Here is a 20,449-nt window from a genome sequence, read left to right as displayed (position 1 = left end):
TGTTTCTGTGTGTGGAGTAAAGGTGGTCTAGAGTTTTTTTCCCCTCTGGTTGCACATTGTGACATGCTGGTAGAAATGAGGTAAAACGGATTTAAGTTTTCCTGCATTAAAGTCCCCGTCCACTAGTAGCACCGCTTCTGGATGAGCATTTTCTTGTTTGCTCATGGCCTTATGCAGCTTGTTGAGTGCGGTCTTAGTGCCAGTGTCGGTTTGTGGTGGTAAATGGATGGCTACGAAAAATATAGATAAAAACTCTCTTGGTAGATAGTATTGTTTACAGCTTATCATGAGGTACTCTACCTCAGGCGTAAATACCTCGAGACTACCTTAATTTTCGACATTGCGTATCAGCTGTTATTGACAAATAAATCCATGCCCCCACCCCTCGTCTTACCGGACGTAGCTGTTCTGTCCTGCTGATGCATGGAAAACCCAGCCAACTTTATAATATCTGTGTCCTCGTTCAGCCACGACTCGGTGACACAAGATATTTCAGTTTTTTTTCAATTGTTAATCATGCGAATACGAATGATGTTGATTTGGGCCTTGTCTGGGAGCCGCATTATAGCCTTCGCTTGAGATTCATTAAAGAAAAAATCTTCATCCAGTTCGAGGTGAGTAATCGCTTTTCTGATATCTAGAAGCCATAAGAGACGGTAGCGTCAACATTATGTACAAAATAAGTTACAAACAATGCGAAAAAACACAAAATAGCACAATTGGTTAGGAGCCCGTAAAACACCAGCCATCCCATCCGCCACCATGTTATGCTTTCAGATCTGCTAAGCACCTTTCTGCCTCTGCTAGCCACACAACCAATGCCTCAGAGTGTTTGGGTAAGCTTCTTCCTGGCTGGCCCTGACCAGGGTGTATACACTAGGTGGATACAAAAGTAGGATTGGATGCTTTGTGAATATGGGCACTGGTGTATTGTGCCCACTAACCCCCTTATTGTATATGGGACAACAACGTTTTCACGGTGAGATATTCACTGTCCTGCCCCTCCCCCACTAATTTTATCTTCCTCCCTCTCAGAATCTTCAGCACGCTGATGGCCATCTTGGCTTTGTGGTTTGGCATCTCCGTGCCCCTCTCCTTGCGTGGGCGCCTAGCCGACTTCGGCTTCAAGAGGCCTGTGAGTTCCGTTTATCGATCACACTGTCTGTATGAATAACTCTTTCCGGTCCTTTTACATCATGTGCATTTCCCCCCTGTGTTTGCAATCTCTTTCACGCTGGCATAACAATCAGAGAAAACATTGCACACTAACAAGGATCTAACAGTGTCTTGATGAGTTTCTATGCTACTCTCTGTGCTCCATACGATTGAGCAGCAAACCAAGTTCGGCAGATCCATGAAAATTCATTCATCGCCATGCCCATGCCCAGCATTGTATTGGTGGGCGTCCTGCCCTTCGGCTGCATCTTCATCCAGCTCTTCTTCATCCTCAAAAGCATCTGGTAAGAACAAGGGTCAGGTCTGCCTCTCAACCATGAGCCTGAATTACTCTAGTGGTGCTTGTATAATGATTCCTAATAAATGTCAAAGTCAATGATCGTGTAATTAACATTCACAATCTAACTAATACGTAAACACCTAATGATTTATTTGAACCAAGGTCAACTCAGCCTCTAAGCAAGGAGATTGCTTTTCTACTTCCACTTGTGTGCAGAGGTGGGTGTAGCCATACATACGTGGATCTGGTTATCACAGTAATGGCATACTGTGCTCTCTCTCTTTGTATGTACAGTGGGGAGAACAAGTATTTGATACACTGCCAATTTTGCAGGTTTTCCTACTTACAAAGCATGTAGAGGTCTGTAATTTTTATCATAGGTACACTTCAACTGTGAGAGACGGAATCTAAAACAAAAATCCAGAAAATCACATTGTATGATTTTTAAATAATTAATTAGCATTTTATTGCATGACATAAGTATTTGATCACCTACCAACCAGTAAGAATTCCGGCTCTCACAGACCTGTTAGTTTTTCTTTAAGAAGCCCTCCTGTTCTCCACTCATTACCTGTATTAACTGCACCTGTTTGAACTCGTTACCTGTATAAAAGACACCTGTCCACACACAATCAAACAGATTCCAACCTCTCCACAATGGCCAAGACCAGAGAGCTGTGTAAGGACATCAGGGATAAAATTGTAGACCTGCACAAGGCTGGGATGGGCTACAGGACAATAGGCAAGCAGCTTGGTGAGAAGGAAACAACTGTTGGCGCAATTATTAGAAAATGGAAGAAGTTCAAGATGACGGTCAATCACCCTCGGTCTGGGGCTCCATGCAAGATTTCACCTCGTGGGGCATCAATGATCATGAGGAATGTGAGGGATCAGCCCAGAACTACACGGCAGGACCTGGTCAATGACCTGAAGAGAGCTGGGACCACAGTCTCAAAGAAAACCATTAGTAACACACTACGCCGTCATGGATTAAACTCCTGCAGCGCACGCAAGGTCCCCCTGCTTAAGCCAGTGCATGTCCAGGCCTGTCTGAAGTTTGCCAATGACCATCTGGATGATCCAGAGGAGGAATGGAAGAAGGTCATGTGGTCTGATGAGACAAAAATAGAGCTTTTTGGTCTAACTCCACTCGCCGTGTTTGGAGGAAGAAGAAGTATGAGTACAACCCCAAGAACACCATCCCAACCGTGAAGCATGGAGGTGGAAACATCATTCTTTGGGGATGCTTTTCTGCAAAGGGGACAGGACGACTGCACCGTATTGAGGGGAGGATGGATGGGGCCATGTATCGCGAGATCTTGGCCAACAACATCCTTCCCTCAGTAAGAGCATTGAAGATGGGTCGTGGCTGGGTCTTCCAGCATGACAACGACACGAAGCACATAGCCATGGCAACTAAGGAGTGGCTCCGTAAGAAGCATCTCAAGGTCCTGGAGTGGCCTAGCCAGTCTCCAGACCTGAACCCAATAGAAAATCTTTGGAGGGAGCTGAAAGTCCGTATTGCCCAGCGACAGCCCCGAAACCTGAAGGATCTGGAGAAGATCTGTAGGGAGGAGTGGGCCAAAATCCCTGCTGCAGTGTGTGCAAACCTAGTCAAGAACTACAGGAAACGTATGATCTCTGTAATTGCAAACAAAGGTTTCTGTACCAAATATTAAGTTCTGCTTTTCTGATGTATCAAATACTTATGTCATGCAATAAAATGCAAATTAATTACTTATAAATCATACAATGTGATTTTCTGGATTTTTGTTTTAGATTCCGTCTCTCATAGTTGAAGTGTACCTATGATAATAATTACAGACCTCTACATGCTTTGTAAGTAGGAAAACCTGCAAAATCGGCAGTGTATCAAATACTTGTTCTCCCCACTGTAGGTATCCTAGCAGTTAAGCGTGTTGGGCCAGTAACTGAAATGTCGCTGGTTCGAATCCCCAACCCAGCATGGGGGGAAAATCTGCCGTTCTACCCTTGAGCAAGGCAGTTAACCCCCAACAACTGCTCCCCGGGCGTCAATGATGTGGATGTTGATTAAGGCAGGCCCCCCACACCTCTCTGATCCAGATGGGATTGGGTTAAATGCAGAAGACACATTTCAGTTGAATGCGTTGTTGTGCAACTGACTAGCCATCACCTTTCCTAAATTCATTGTGTAATATTTTTTCAACGTTTCCAGTTTGCCAGATTATCTGTGTCGGTATGTTTAACTATCGAGTGTGAAGTCTGTCAACAAATCTAGTTTTGAGCCTCCCAAGTGACACAACGGTCTAAGCCACTGCATTGCAGTTCTAGAGGCATCACTGCAGACCCTGGTTCGATCCCAGGCCACAACCGTGAGACCCATGAGGCGGTGCACAATTGGCCCAGCGTCGTCCGGGTTAAATCAAATCAAACTTTATTTGCCAAATGCGCCGAATACAACAAGTGTAGACTTTACCTTACAAGCCCGTAACCAACAGTGCAGTTAGAGAAGAAAATATTTACCAAGTAGGCTAAAATAAGTAATAACGAGAATAACACAAGAATAACGAGGCTATATACAGGGGGCACCGGTACCGAGTCAGTGTGCAGGGGTACAGGCTAGTTGAGGTAATCTGTACATGTAGGTGGGGGCGAAGTTTCATATGCATAGGTAACAAACAGCGAGCTGGGGGCATGAACACTGAATACGGTCTCCGGACACATTGGTGCGGCTGGCTTCCGGGTTAAGCAAGCAGCGTGTCAAGAAGCAGTGCGGCTTGGCGGGGGTCATGTTTCGGAGGACACATGGCTCTTGATCTTTCGGCTCTCCCGAGTCCGTACGAGAGTTGCAGCGATGGGACAAGGCTACTAATTGGATATCACAAAATTTGGGAGAATAAGAGTAAAAAGTACTCAAAAAAAAACTAAAATCTCACTCAATTTATCACTGCTCATCGATCCAAGCACTTAGACCTCACTACAGTGTGCCATTTTTTTATTGAGCCAAACCTAAAGAGTGTGTTATGTATAGGACTCACTCACCGCTGGTGGCACTCTTCCCTGACCAGTCTCTTCATGGCACCATTCTCGGTAAACTCCAGACATTGTCTTGCGTGAAAAGCCCAGGATGGCGGACGTTTTTGAGATACTGGATGGTCTGGCACTGACAATCATACCACACTCAGAGTGGTTACTAGTTTTGCACAGTCTAACATTCAATTGAACAGTAACTGAATGCCTCGATGCCTGTCTGCTTGCTTTGGTGTACCTAATAAACTGGCCAGTGGGTGTATGCCAAAAGCAGAGTTCTCATATCCCACGGCAAACAACCACAGAGACAGGCCAAAGTACAATCAAAAGTTGTTTAATATAAATTCAGCTTTTATAGCAATGACAATACAGTATCACTACGGCCCGATAAGAAACGCAAAAGGGCTAGGATTTAGGACTATAGGCTAACTATGAGCACTGGGGCAAACTAAGACAGCAGTTGATTCACTCACCCAGCGGTGGCCAATGTTCATTCGCTCGGCTCTTTCCGAGCAATGTTAGTTCGGCTCTACCCGAGCATGGTTCGTTCATTCGGCTCTACCCGAACAGGGGTCGTTAGTATATGGCTGGTTTGGTTGTCAATGGCAGGTCGCTGGCCGTCCCTTGCTCCACACCGGCTATGTGGTGGCATTGGGTGTATCCTTTCACGGTTGCGTCGGGCGTGTCCCCCGTGTCTGTAGTCACGGAATACAGAAAACAAACAATTAAAGCATGTACTGGCCAACAATTGGAGTCACACACACACTGGAAATAGGTACTTTCCTTTAATAGTACTATAGAGAGCGTTGTATGAGTTGAGCTCTTGGTAGCCGGGCTAGGTTGTCGGTGGCTGCTTGCTGGGTGGTCTCTCTCTGTGCAAGGCCTCCTGGGTTGTAGTGTTGGGTGTAACCTCTCAATTGTGTCAAGCGTGTCAGCAGGCGAAGAGAAGCAGCAGCACGAGGTGGACACCCATCGGTTGAGAAGTCCCTGGTTCCAATCGCCCTGAAGGTAAGTTCCAGTTCCTTTTAACTTAGTTCTGGGAAGTGTTTAGCAATTTGTTTGGGGAGGGAGGAGGTGATGGGGAATTGGCAACAGCTGTCTCAAAACAATGTAGTCCATTCCAATCTGGGGATCACAGCACACCAAGCAAAGAAATACAGTATTTCATGCAATTCAATTTCACTCATGAGAATGTCAGATATTAAGTAAAAAAGCAATGGTTGTAAACACAGCACCGGTGATTAAAATATGCATGATAGAAAATAACACCTGCTAATATAGAAACACTGTCCGTCTCTAGTTTAGTAAGAGTCTGTGTCACTTGTGACATACACAGAGTATACAAACATTAGGAACCGCCGCACCACTCCCCCTTTTTGTTCTCAGAACAGCCTCAATTCGTCGGTACAGGGACTCTACAAGGTGTTGAAAGCGTTCCACAGGGATGCTGGCCCATGTCGACTCCAATGCTTCCCACAGGTGTGTCAAGTTGGCTTGATGTCCTTTGGGTAGTGGTCCATTCTTGATACACACAGGAAACTGTTGAGCTTGAAAAACCCAGCAGCGTTGCAGTTCTTGACACATAGCGATGCGCCTGGCACCTACTACCATTGCCTGTTCAAAGGCACTTAAATCGTTTGTCTTGCCCGTTCACCTTCTGAATGGCACACATACACAATCCATGTCTCAAGGCGTATAAATCATTTTTCAACCTGTCTCCTCTATTGATTTGATTGAACAGGTGACATCAATAAGGGAGCTTTCGCCTGGTCAGTCTTTCTCTTAATGTTTTGTATATCAGTGTATATGAAACATTTTGTTTCATTATATTACATATTCAATAAGAAACATATTACACAATACTTTACAAGGGTGTCTGCGATGATTCTTGCCATGTTTGTTTGTCAACCAGCTCCACTTTTCAAGATGGTGGCAAGCATTTCGTGCATTTTTTGTGTCTCCATTTACATTTGTTTCATCTGGCTTTGAACACATTGGACAATAGTGCAATATTGCATACAGAGTTTCTAAGGAGACATACAAAACAGGTCTGATGAAACACTTGAGGCCTACTTGGATAGACTGTATTTGGGCACCCTACTCTGCACTGGGGCATTATCTGAGCAGACACCTGCCTACTGTTGCTTTCATCCTTCCACTTGACATTGTGCCTTAGATGTTTATGGACTACTGCCATACTTGAACTTCACTTGGATTTATTATTTTTTACTCTTCGGGTGGTCAGGTGTAGCGCTTGCCACACTTCTGGCTTTCAACTGGCCTGTACCAGAAACGACATCCCCTCCAAGGTGCTTCTCCCCTGGCTATCATACTGGTAACAAGGCCTCCGTTGTGTTGTAGTTTTGAAGGGCCTCAGCATTTAATCGCATTGAGTAAGTCACCGCTCTCTATTTGCTGTTGTTAATGCTGGCGAGTTTTGTGCCTTGAATGTGTTTTATGTGGGTGCTAGTGCTGGCTGGTTTTTAGTCTGTGGTTGGGTTTTTGGATTGCTTCTTATATGATCCTACAAACTGTGTGATTAAATCTAACTAACTATCACACTGTGTGGATTGATTTACTTTTAGCTGATTCCTTGCCAACCTATTTTCTTTGCATCGATTTTCACAGAATAAAAAAAAAAAAGGCGTCTACCATTTTCTGCCATTTGGGGAAACTGACTTTTTACTGTTTGGCAGCTACCACCTTCAGAGACTACGGTGAACGTTTAATTCCATGTAGGAGCTACACCTACCTTTCTCAGTTCCGGGATAATATTGCTTGTTGAGGAATATATGTCTGAACTGGACGTCCAGAAGCAAATGGAGACATTGCAGCATATCCTGGATAGGTCCCACTCATTTTCCTTCTCTACTCCTCAGCCTGGTCGTTGTGCTACTGCCTCGCCACTGTGTTGCCACTCTCTGACTGACTGGCCAGGGCAGAGACCCCTCTTCTCCCATCCCCCCCCCCCCCCCCCATCCTGGCCCCCACTCCTCACCCTCCTTGGAGAATAACGGAGCAAGGAGGCTTTATGAGGAACTGGCAGATGCCACGGTTATTGATCCTGCTTCTCAGTGGAGGCACGTCACACACCATAAACCCAGTGCAAGGCAGCGTTCTTTGGTGAATGGGGCTGAAATGGCTCTGGGGGATCCCATCCTGCTTACCAACAGGTTCACCCACCTGTTTCCAGATACTTCTGCTCCTTCATCCTCTACCCTGTCTCCCGAAGGTCCAGCTCAGGTGATCTCTACCACTGGTCCGTACCTCCTGGTCTCCCTCTCACATCAGGCCTTGAGGGTGTCTGAGGCTCCAAGGGCTGCTGCTCTCATAGTGCATGTGGGATCAAATTATATCAAAAAGGGTAAATCAGAGCTAATGAAACATATTTTTATTGAGCTGATCAACACCCTAAAAGGCTCTGAAAAGCAGACTATTATCTCTGGTCCCGTGCCGTCACTGGGTTGCGGCTGCGAAAAGTTCAACAGGCCTTATCACTTCATATCTGGCTTAAAGACTACTGCCACTCTGTTGGCATCATTTTTTTATGACAATTTCGAACGTTTTTGGAAAGAAAAGATGCTCTACGGGGATGATGGACTCCATCCAAACTATCTAGAAGCCTGGGCCCTCTCTTCACATTTCAAGGCCACGTTAAGATATTGACTCAGAGACAGACCAAGCCCCACTCAGGTAATACCTCCACTCCTCTCTAAGAGTTATCGTCGTACTGTTGTCTATACTGCCAGGGGTGTTGTGAGTTGTAATCTTCTACCCATTCATTTGAATTCCCCTCTTAGATCTGCTATTGTTAGCTCAAAAGAGGAGCCCACTGTGGTCTGCTCACCCAGTGCATTTAGTTCAAATGTGAATTCCATAAACTTGAATACCCCCTTAGTTTTCAAATCACGTAGAGGGCTTGGGCTGTTGCACGATAGCAACCAAGGCCATGTAAGTCAGTTTATAACATTCCATCATTGGTTACTCTGAGATTTCATCATATTGACATTGGCTGTGGTCGCAGGCCCTATCATTATTACTAATAGGGATAGGCCAAATGGTGCAGTTTTATTCAATCTTATAGACATACCAACTATATCAATATAAACCATCAGACAGGGCCTGCAACCACCTATTGAACATAGCTTGTTTGAGTTGGAGTTTCCATGTGACTTTAAAAAAAGTTTTAAAAAGATAATATCAAGATCAGGGCTATGCAGATGAATCCGGGAATTCTGGTATTGACTGAAACTTGTATCTCTGGGGACAATTAAAACAATATATATACACTACCTTTCAAAAGTTTGTGGTCACATAGAAATGTCCTAGCTTTTATGTCACGCCCTGACCTCAGTTATCTTTGTTTTCTTTATTATTTTGGTTAGGTCAGGGTGTGACGAGGGTGGTATGTGTGTTTTTGTCTTGTCTAGGGTTTTGGGTATGTCTAGGTGTGTGTGTGTAGTCTAAGCATTATGTAGGTCTATGGTAGCCTGGATTGGTTCCCAATCAGAAGCAGCTGTTTATCGTTGTCTCTGATTGGGGATCCTATTTAGGTTGCCATTTTCCAGTTTGGTTTGTGGGTGATTGTCTATGTGATGTTGCATGCCATCGTTATACTTAGCGTCACGTTCGTTTTGTTGTTTTGTATTAGTTTAAGTGTTCTTTGTTTCATTAAAGAAGATGTATTCACATCACGCTGCGCTTTGGTCTCCTCACTACGACGAACGTGACATTTTATGGCTGAGTAGCAGGCAGTTTAATTTGGGCACGATTTTCATCCAAAATTCCCAATGCTGCCCCCTAACCCAGAGAAGTTAATAACTTCTTATGGCTGGGGGCAGTATTGAGTAGCTTGGATGAATAAGGTGCCCAGAGGTGCCCAGAGTAAACTGCCTGCTCCTCAGTCCCAGTTGCTAATATATGCATATTATTAGTACATTTGGATAGAAAACACTGAAGTTTCTAAAACTGTTTGAATGATGTCAGGTCACGCGGAGCGCCGACACAACATGGGAAGTATGAACAAAGCAAAGCATTCACAGAATGAACCAAAACAGAGTTTCTAGCTTATGAGTGTTACGATGATTCTGTGCACCGAAACAACATTTCACTCTTGTAGGCTAGACAGGAAAATAACTGTGATTTTAGCTGACCCAACGTTACAATGTAGCGATTGGTTCTTTGGAAACATGCTAAAGTAGGGATTGACTGCTGCGAACATGTCTAAAACTTCATCAGCAAGCTGTCAATATTTCATAAATAAGTGACAATCTAGACGCTGTTTTATCAGTGCAGTGCCCAACATCCTTAGCTAGCTAGCTAAAATTCAATCCCTGTGTTTTGTAGTGAAGCTAGCTAACAGCAAGCAGGATACAACAAGCTAAATCAGCTGATGAAATCACTGGCTACTGGTACATATTTTGTGCAGGAGTAAAGAAATGTAGTTTTGTTTTCACAACTTTCTCAGTGTCTATCAGAGTATGCGTCTGTGTCTGCCCGAGTGCTCGTGTTTCATAGCGAGTGAGTCATGCACAAGACAGATCGCGAGAGGCAATGCTTGGAAATTGGTTTGAGATTCAGCCAATGACTGCGTTAGATAGAACATCATTGTCCCCTAGCGATCATACGCAATAGGACAACTATATGCAATAGGACTATATTCGGCATTGTGCACATGCAATTTTATGAATTTTTCTCACCGTTTTAACGGAAAACCGATAAATAATTGCAGTTAAGTTAAACGTAATTTTTTCCCCCTTCACATCCCTAACTAGCACTCCTGTCAGAATACAGGAAGACCAGCCTTTGTTACCTTCGCTGACAGATGCAGTCTAGATCTTGCTCTCTCCCTCTCTCTTCTCCCTCTCGTCAATCTTATACACCCTAGATGTCTGTCTTTCTCTCACACATTCTCATTGTTCCACTGTGACAATAGAGGGGGAACACACACACACACAGCAGTGAGGCTCTCAGCATGTCCGTAATCATGCAGTCTCAGGGAGAGAGACGGAGCTCTCTCCTCTTCTCGCCTCCTGACCGTCTTTGGGTTTACCCCCTGTGGAAACAGTTCTACATGGAACCAAAAATGGTTCTCCTATGGAGACAGCCAAAGAACCCTTTGAGGTTCTAGATAGCAATTTTTTCTAAGAGAGTATATTGTTCCAAACAATGTTTTAAAATTAACAAAATAAAAAAGTATACTTTTGAGATATTTATATAAATATTTTTTATGTTGAACAAAATAATATTTTTCATATTATTTTGTTCAACATAAAAAATGCGTATTTCAGAATCTAGACATACTTCATATGTTAGAGCACACTATAAGGCAGGGGGGGGGGCAACTAGATTCAGCCACAGGCTGTTTTTTGTTGGAACGAATGGTCGGGGAGGGGCTTTTGCCAACCCTGCTATAAGGAGTAGATGTTGTCTGTATTATGTACTTCACGTATCATAAGGTCTTACAGGAGGCATGTATAGGTCTAAAAAGGGCCTAAAATGGACACTTTCATCATGATTTTGATTGTGATACAAACGTAAAAAGCATGTCAAACATTCTTCTTTCCAATTAAGTTTCTATGTGAGAATTGTCAGAACAATCTGAGATACTGCACCGTACCAAAAGTATTTTGGGGCTATGCTGGCATGAAATCACCCGTATCTCTTTTAGCCTGTCCTTGTCGTTCACCGAGCCCCATCCCTCCATCCCTTGTTCCTGTTGTTTAACTGGATCAGAGAGAAGCTCAGCTCAGCGCCAGATCAACGGAACTGACTTCACAAGATGGAGTCCTTCCAAACTCCTCCACCGCACGCACACACACATCCAGAACACATTCCACCACAGTGCACTTTCACTGGCACATCCTTAATTATGTGCCACCGCTAATTAGCATGCCCGATTACATAAGAGGCCGCTCTTTGTGTGGAATGCATTTTTAAAAAAGCTCGCCAAGAGAACTTGCCAGAAGAGTGCAGTATTTGAGTAGAGAGTCTATTGTTTTCTCTTCGACACTGACGCAACTTCTGTAGAACACCTGAAACTGGTTTGAAAACAAAAACTAGGCTAAGATGAAGGGAATGTTTAAAAAAAGAAAAGAAAAAGTGGAAGTGTGTTTCGATGGTGTGGCAGCAGTGGCACTGTAGTATCACACTGTCGTTTCACACTGCAGTATCACTCACCCTCTCAGACATAAACACACACACGTTCACCCTGTTGTTGCTTTCTCTGACTCTCCGCCTGTCTGTTTTGCTGTATTTCGTCATTTGGTCATATGCTCTATGTGTTTACAGAGCTACTTCAGGAGAAGAAAAAAAGTGTAGTTTGTTGTGAACGTATCTTTGATTCTGTCTATAGGGCTGATGTGACTTTCAGTGGAGGCTCCTCAGAGGGTCATCCTCCTCAACGAGTTTCATAAAAATACAAATAGTGAAACATTAAAGTTATCCTTTTTAGATAAAACTATACTACATATATTCACGTCACCAAATAATTGGTTAAAACACACTGTTTTGCAATGAAGATCTACAGTAGCCTCAACAGCCCTCTGTAGGGTAGCACCATGGTGTAGCCGGAGGACAGCTAGCTTCTGTCCTCAGGGTACATTAACTTCAATACAAAACCTAGGAGGCTCATGGTTCTCACCCCCTTCCATAGACTTACACAGTAATTATGACAACTTCCGGAGGATGTCCTCCAACCTATCAGAGCTCTTGTGTCATGAACTGACATGTTGTCCACTCAATCAAAGGATCAGAGAATGAATCTACTACTAAAAGCATAAGCAACAGCTAGCTAGCATTGTGGCAGGGGTGGCAGGTAGCCTAGTGGTTAGAGCATTGGGCCAGTAACTGAAATGTTGCTGGATCGAATCCCCGAGCTGACAAGGTAAAAATCTGTTGAACAAGGCAGTTAACCCACTGTTCCTAGGCCGTCATTGTAAATAAGAATTTGTTCTTAACTGAATTGCCTAGTTAAATAAATACATTTAATTTCAAAAAATTGGTGAGTAGTTAACTCAACGAGAGAGCGAGACAATAGTTGAACAGTTTTGAACATATTCATTTTTTAAATTAAGGAGAAGCAAGAGAGAGAGCGAGAGAGAGCTATATTTTGTTGCATTTTTGTTTCACTTTCACTTAGCTAGTGAATGCAGCTAGCTAGTTGAGCCTGCTTAAACACCCGGCTAAATCAGAGAGGAATGCTATGTTACCTAGCAGGGTGTTTATGTGTGATCAGGGGTGTATTCAGTCAGCCGTTTCATTCTTAAACGGAATGAAACGGGGATAAACATAACTGAATTTGTCCAAAAGAAACTCTAGTTTGCAACTGTCAATTAATGTTTACACCCTAGATCAGCTAGATTCAGGCAAGAGTGTGCAAGGTGGGATTGAATGTGTCACTGTCACCTTGATTACTCAAATGATGCTCACGACCTGTGTACCTACTTTGTAAACGTTCATTCATCGGCAAGGCTGTAGGAACCCTCATGATGGCTATAAGGAAAATGTTACTATCATGCATTAGCCTAAACCTATCGATGTTATATTAAGTTGCGTGAATGAAATATGAGTGACAGTCATCCAATATGCTGTAATAGAAATAAGGCCTTGCTCATTAAAAAAATGATCGTCCTCCCTCACCTTAAACATCACCGACCGCCACCGTTGACTTTGTATGTATACACTAGGAGTGTGTATAAATGTATAGGTAGGTCAGTGTGCTTGATAGACTGTGAAGAGATGAAGAACTGTGAGAGAGGGAAATGAAGAGAAAAAAATGGTGGGAGAGGAACTGAGGGAGATGAAGAGAAGGTGGCAGGGATAATTAGAAAGACAGTTAAAGAATGAGAGTGTAAGAGAGACAGAGAGCGAGAGAGAGAGTTGGAGAGAATGGGTCTCCATGGAGACGGGCCTTAATATCTCACCCTGCCTCAGTACCAGCTCCAGCTCCAAACTTTGTTCAAAGGATTCTCTCCTTCTCTCCTTTTCTTTCAGGCAGGGGTTGAGCAGAGAGGTGGGTGGAGAGAGAGAGGGGTATAAGTGGAGGTGCTGACAAGATGCTAGAACGGAACCAACCGAATGTTACCCTGTACTAGTTCTGTGACCTGTATGTTCAAGAGAGAAATACATAGGTGATTGGATAGATGGAAGGCTAACTATGAATCTATAGTGCATATGGATGTAGGGAGTCACGTGCACCACTCACCACGGCACGGCTTCTCATCGCGGTATTTTGAGTTGTCCCTCATTAGCCCTGTGTCTCATTGATTGCAGCACATTGGAGCGTGCTGCTGGGGAAGAGATGAAAGCCTCCGTCCTCCTCTACGTAATGTTTTCCGTCAGCACAAAGAAAGGGGAAGAAGTAGCCAGCCAAGGAATTTTGGAACAAGCGCTATTTTGATGGCCTCTGGTACATTCTAAAGCTTTGATTCCATCCGAAATGCGCAGCTAAATTATTGAATACATTAACAACTTCACCTCCCAGATAGATAAAATGTGTTGCGGTATTGAGTACAAAGACATGCCTTTTACAATTAAAACGAACGGAAATGTATAAATTCAGTGTGTTAGTTGTTTTGGATATCGTCTAGGCCTATATGATAAGGACTATTTTCTAAGATAACCTTTTTGAACATTAAACATGTCTACTCTTGAGATGAAAGTCATATTTAGTTTTACTCCAAGATATGAATTGCCACAATGGTGTTTGTTCTTCAAATGATGCATTTAATTGGCTCTGCTGCTGTGGACACTTAGGGTAAGGAAACCAATATATAATTTTGTAATTGGGGTGAACGATCCCTTTAACAGTGTGGCCTGTCAGTCAATCATGGTGGGTGGGATTTTCAGAGGAGGGTACGTGTGTACTCTTTCAATTTAATTTATTGTGGCAGAAACTAAATCTAGTCTACTCTTTCATTTTACACTGAACTAAAATATAAACGCAACACAATTTCAATGATTTTACTGAGTTACAGTTCATATAAGGAAATCAGTAAATTGACATAAATAAATTAGTCCCTAATCTATGGATTTCACATGACTGGGCAGGGGCGCAGCCATGGGGGATCCAGGCCCAGCCAATCGGAATTCGTTTTTCCCCACAAAAGGGCTTTATTACAGACAGAAATACTCCTCAGTTTCATTTAGCTGTCCGGGTGGCTGGTCTCAGACGATCCCGCAGGTGAAGAAGTCGGATGTGCATGTCCTGGGCGTGTGGTTACACGTGGTCAGCATCTGTGAGGCTGGTTGGACGTACGGCCAAATTCTCTAAAACAACGTTTTGGTAGAGACGTTATGGTAAAAAAAATTACATTAAATTATCTGGCAACAGCTCTGATGGACATTCCTGCAGTCAGCATGCCAATTTCATGCTCCCTCAAAACTTGAGACATCTGTGACATTGTGTTGTGTGACAAAACTGCACATTTTAGAGTGGCCTTTTATTGTCCCCAGCACCTGTTTAATGATCATGCTGTTTAATCAGCTTCTTGATATCAGGTGTCAGGTGGATGCATTGTCTTAGCAAAGGAAAAATGCTCACTAACTGGGATGTAAACAAAGTTGTGCACACAATTTGAGAGAAATAAGCTTCTTGTGTGTATGGAACATTTCTGGGATCTACTGTATACATATATATATTTTGTTGTTGTACTTTTCACCCCTTTTTCTCCCCAATTGGTAGTTATTTAGTCAATTAGTAGTCTTGTCCCATCTCTGCAACTCCCGTACAGACTCGGAGAGGTGAAAGTCGAGAGCCATGCATCCTCCAAAGCACGACCCTGCCAAGCCGCTTCTTGACACACTGCTCGATTAACATGCTGACCAGACAGGACATGTCGCATGCGCGAGCGTCACAATTTAAATTTAGAAAACCACGTCATTCAATTATTGCACCCATACTGCTCGCGCGCACCAACGAGCGTCTGCGATGCCACGGGCTAAAATAGAACTCCTTTCTATTTCTGACCCAAATCGCGCTTAAAGTCCTGCCTCTCCCATCTTCTCATTGGTTTATAGAAGCAGGTACCCACGTGCCATCTCCTCATTGGTTATACCTACGTGGATGATTGAAAGACGAAATGTTTTGCCGGTTGTCGTGGTAAAAGTGTAGATGCCAATCACCATATAATTTCAAAGATGAAAAAGCCTGGAAGGAGGAGAGATGACTAGAAAGGATTCGGTTGACCGTGTTATGTGTGGATTAATTATTGGAGTAGAAGACCTTGTGCATTTCAGGTAAAATAACAACTCAATGTTTATATCCCAGGACAAATTAGCTAGCAACAGCAAGCTAGCTAAATAGAACAAATTAGCTAGCAAATGCAAGCTAACTAGCTAAATTGCCATACATTCGTTTTGATATTTTAACCTGCGCGTCGTGATCGCGTTTGGTTTAAGGGGACAAAATAAATGTATGCACGATAGCGCACGCGCGCAGCCGGCTTGTGTTCCGTGTAACCCGGAAGACAGCCACACCAATGTGACGGAGAAAACACGTACAGCTGGCAACCTCAGCGTCCATGCGTCCGGCCTGCCACAAGGAGTCAGTAGAGCACAATGGGACAAGGATATCCCAGCCGGCCAAACCCTCCCCGAACCCAGACAACGCTGGGCCAATTGTGCGCCGCCTCATGGGTTTCCCGGTCGCGGCCTGCTGCGATACAGCCTGGGATCGAACCCGGGTCTGCAATGCAGTGCCTTAGACTGCTGCGCCACTCGGAAGGAATTTCTGGGATCTTTAATTTCAGCTCATGAACACTTTACATGTTGCATTTATATTTTTTGTTCAGTATAGTTTATTGTGGCAAAAGCCTAAGAAAAAAGGTTATGTTCTGTCAATGGAGCATTGATTCCCAAGTAAGCAATATAGAATTGCAGGAAAATGGGAGGACACCCAGGCGGTGCCATGAATAGGCCTACAGGTACACAATGATTGAAGAATGAAGCAGGTGTTGAACATGGGCTTTGCTACACAGAAAGCAAAAATTGACTACTCCATTGTTGACACTTTAATCAAATCAGTAGGCCTATATCAATCTGTTTTCTTTTAGCATATTTTGTAACCAGCATGAGGCTCTCTCTCCGCTACCTTTTGTTCCTGCAGTGAAGATTCAACATCTTTATCTAACGTGTTCGTGATATATCTGCACGTAATTGCCAAAAATCTGCCGTAGCCTAGCAGTGTGCAAATTAGAGAGCCAAAAGAATGTCCCTCTCGCTGATTCGATTCCGTTCAACTAAAAGATGCTTTGAAAAAGAGCCGTTGGTTCGCGAACAACTCATCACTGGGATACACTTTAGTGGTCACTGGCAAGTCCGACATGGGCTTCAGATCAAAATACAAATATTTGGTTTACTTGTATTTGGTTTACTTGTCCCGATGCGATACCATAAACATTTAACTACGTTGTATGATTTATAAATAGGAGATTGACTTTATTCAGTCAGTTCAATACTTTTCATAAACTAGTCAACAATTGCTTTTCAGTCATCAATCAAAGCACAGTAACCTAAATGGCCTATGCGCCCCATCTCTGTGGCTGAAAATAAAGGAATGTGCCACAAAACAATAATTACGTGGATTTCAACTTATCGTTGCCGCATACATTACATGGGACATGTTAATTCACTCACAGGAGACGATGAAGAAGCTCTTTCTCTGCAGCCAACCACACCACACAAAAATCTCATGCCTCCACAGCCCCTGTCATCCCTCCCCAGCCCCGGCCCCTGTCATCCCTCCCCTGTCATTGGGTGGACAGCCATGGGCTCCCCCAGAGCTGGATTGATAATGTGCAGTCAGACAGAATCAGTCACACAACTTACTAATGGTCAATCCCCCTGATGGTTCATTTACCCTATCATTGGGAGCTCATACTGTGTGTGTGTGTGTGTGTGTGTGTGTGTGTGTGTGTGTGTGTGTGTGTGTGTGTGTGTGTGTGTGTGTGTGTGTGTGTGTGTGTGTGTGTGTGTGTGTGTGTGTGTGTGTGTGTGTGTGTGTGTGTGTGTGTGTGTGTGTGTGTGTTTAACTATACTTGTGGGGACCATAAGTCTAAAAAATCTAAATGTAAAAAAATGGAATTAAGAAATATATAAATATTAGATTGAGCAATGTCGGAGTGGCATTGACTAAAATACAGTAGAATATAATACACTATATACATATGATATGAGTAAAGCAGTATGTAAACATTATTCAAGTGTCTAGTGTTCCATTATTCAAATGATTCCAAGTCTATGTATATTGGGCAGCAGCCTCTAAGGTGCAGGGTTAAGTAACCGGGTGAAACCCGGCTTGTGATGGCTATTTAACAGTCTGATGGCCTTGAGATGGAAGCTGTTTTTCAGTCTCCCGGTCCCAGCTTTGATGCACCTGTACTGACCTCACTTTCTGGATGATAGCGGGGTGAACAGGCCATGGCTCGGGTGGTTGATGTCCTTGATGATCTTTTGGCCTTCCTGTGACATCGGGTGCTGTATGTGTCTTAGAGGGCAGGTAGTTTGCCCCCGTTGATGCGCTGGATGCTCTCAATTGTGTATCTGTAAAAGTTTGTGAAGGTTTTAAGGGCCAAGCCAAATATCTTTAGCCTCCTGAGGTTGAAGAGGAATGCAATTAACAGGTGCCTTGTTAAAAGTTAATTTGTGGAAATTCTTTCTTTGTTAATGTGTTTGAGCCAATCAGTTGTGTTGTGACAAGGTAGGGGTGGTATACACAAGACAGCCCTATTCGGTAAAAGACCAAGTCCATATTATGGCAAGAACAACTCAAATAAGCAAAGAGAAACGACAGTTTATCAGTACTTTAAGACAATAAGGTCAGTCAATCTGGAAAATGTGTGGCCGCAAAAACCATCAAGCGCTATGATGAAACTGGCATTCATGGGGACCACCACAGGAAAGGAAGACCCAGGGTCACCTCTGCTGCAGAGGATAAGTTAATTCGAGTTACCAGTCTCAGAAATTGCAGCCCAAATAAATCCTTCACAGTGTTCAAATAACAGAAAAATATCAACATCAACTGTTCTGAGAAGACTGTGTGAATCAGACCTTCATGGTGGAATTGCTGCAAAGAAATCTCTACTAAAGGACACCAATAAGAAGTAGACTTGCTTGGGCCAAGAAACACAAGCAATGGACATTAGACAGGTGGAAATCCGTCCTTTGGTCTGATGAGTCCAGATTAGAAATCTTTTGATTCCAACCGCCGTGTCTTTGTGAGACGCAGAGTAGGTTAACAGATGATCTCTGCATGTGTGGTTCCCACCGTGAAGAATGGAGGAGGAGGTCTGATGGTGTGGGGGTGCTTTGCTGGTGACACTGTCAGTGATTTATTTAGAATTCAAGACACACTTAACCAGCATGGCTAGCACAGCATTCTGCAGCGATATGCCATCCCACCTGATTTGCGCTTAGTGGGACTATCATTTGTTTTTCAACAGGACAATGACCCAACACACCTCCAGGCTGTGTAAGAGCTATTTGACCAAGATGGAGAGTGATGGAGTGCTGCATCAGATGACCTGGCCTCAACAATCACCTGACCTCAATCCAATTGAGATGGTTTGGGATGAGTAGTACCGCAGAGTGAAGGAATAGCAACCAACAAGTGTTCAGCATATGTGGGAACTCCTTCAAGGTGAAGCTGGTTGAGAGAATGCCAAGACTGTGCAAAGCTGTCATCAAGGCAAAGGGTGGCTACTTTGAAGAATCTCAAATATAAAATATATTTTTGATTTGTTTAACACTTTTTTGGTTGCCACATGTTTCCATATGTGTTATTTCATAGTTTTGAACGAGTAGGTGTGTCCAAACTTTTGATTCGTACTGTATGCCAAAAGGGTTTTCCCCTGGTGCATGAACAATGATTTCAATGAGAACCTTTTGCCAAATGCTTAAGACAGACTTGATGCAAACTAGTGGCTGCTAGACATTGTTTCTTTTATTCATTTATTTTGATGACATTGTGAAAGATGTCTTCAATGATCATACCTTTGATCACACATGGGATTGAAATTATGGAAATGTGATGTTCTGTACATTTTAATGGGTAGTTCAAGTGTATTGCCTAATGTGAAAACAGTATTGTAGCATGCTACACACTAAACGCGATTTTTAAACATGGATCTTCAATTTTTTGCTGTTGGATTCACGTGTTGTTAAAATTTATAAATTGATAAGATATTATCATGTTGTGTTTTGGTGATTAAACCAATGTACTCATTACATTTCATAGTTAACTTATATTTGGATGAATGGTTGTGTGGTGAAAGATGTCTACAAACAAAATGAATGCACAATGAAAGGTTTTGAATGTAAGACTGACTACGTTACTTGTGTTACCAGTTTGGAGTTTTGTTTGGAGTTTTGTACTAAGAAAATTCAACACATACTTGTGAAAATAGCACCAAAGCGATAAACAAATTGTAACCCTATAGCTGCTCATACTTATTGTACCTTTCTATCCCATAGAATGTTTAACCGTATTCCTGATCATACTTACTGTACCTTTCTATCCCATAGAATGTTTAACCGTATTCCTGATCATACTTACTGTACCTTTCTATCCCATAGAATATTTAACCGTATTCCTGATCATACTTACTGTACCTTTCTACCCCATAGAATATTTAACCGTATTCCTGATCATACTTACTGTACCTTTCTACCCCATAGAATATTTAACCGTATTCCTGATCATACTTACTGTACCTTTCTACCCCATAGAATATGTAACCGTATTCCTGATCATACTTACTGTACCTTTCTATCCCATAGAATATGTAACCGTATTCCTGATCATACTTACTGTACCTTTCTATCCCATAGAATATGTAACCGTATTCCTGATCATACTTACTGTACCTTTCTATCCCATAGAATATTTAACCGTATTCCTGATCATACTTACTGTACCTTTCTACCCCATAGAATATTTAACCGTATTCCTGATCATACTTACTGTACCTTTCTATCCCATAG

The 20,449-nt window shown here is 43.0% G+C and overlaps 1 protein-coding gene and 1 pseudogene across 1 annotated transcript in view; both read left to right on the top strand.

The window, feature by feature from the left end:
- LOC139560233 (transmembrane 9 superfamily member 2-like) overlaps nt 1-1,757 on the top strand; it is a 53,759-nt gene extending 52,002 nt beyond the window's left edge. Inside the window, exons 2-3 of the mRNA XM_071376812.1 lie at nt 1,036-1,135; nt 1,334-1,757. Of these exons, the coding sequence (XP_071232913.1) occupies nt 1,036-1,135; nt 1,334-1,464 (231 nt within the window). The 3' untranslated portion in view covers nt 1,465-1,757. The remainder of the gene's footprint in view (nt 1-1,035; nt 1,136-1,333) is intronic.
- Nucleotides 1-20,449, top strand: part of LOC139560232 (EEF1A lysine methyltransferase 4-like) — a 96,921-nt pseudogene that overhangs the window by 65,261 nt on the left and 11,211 nt on the right.

This window comes from Salvelinus alpinus, chromosome 30 (assembly GCF_045679555.1).
Source record: "Salvelinus alpinus chromosome 30, SLU_Salpinus.1, whole genome shotgun sequence".
Lineage (NCBI taxonomy): Eukaryota > Metazoa > Chordata > Actinopteri > Salmoniformes > Salmonidae > Salvelinus > Salvelinus alpinus.
The sequence above is the reverse complement of the archived record's forward strand: the minus strand, read 5'-3'. Positions and strand labels throughout refer to the sequence as shown.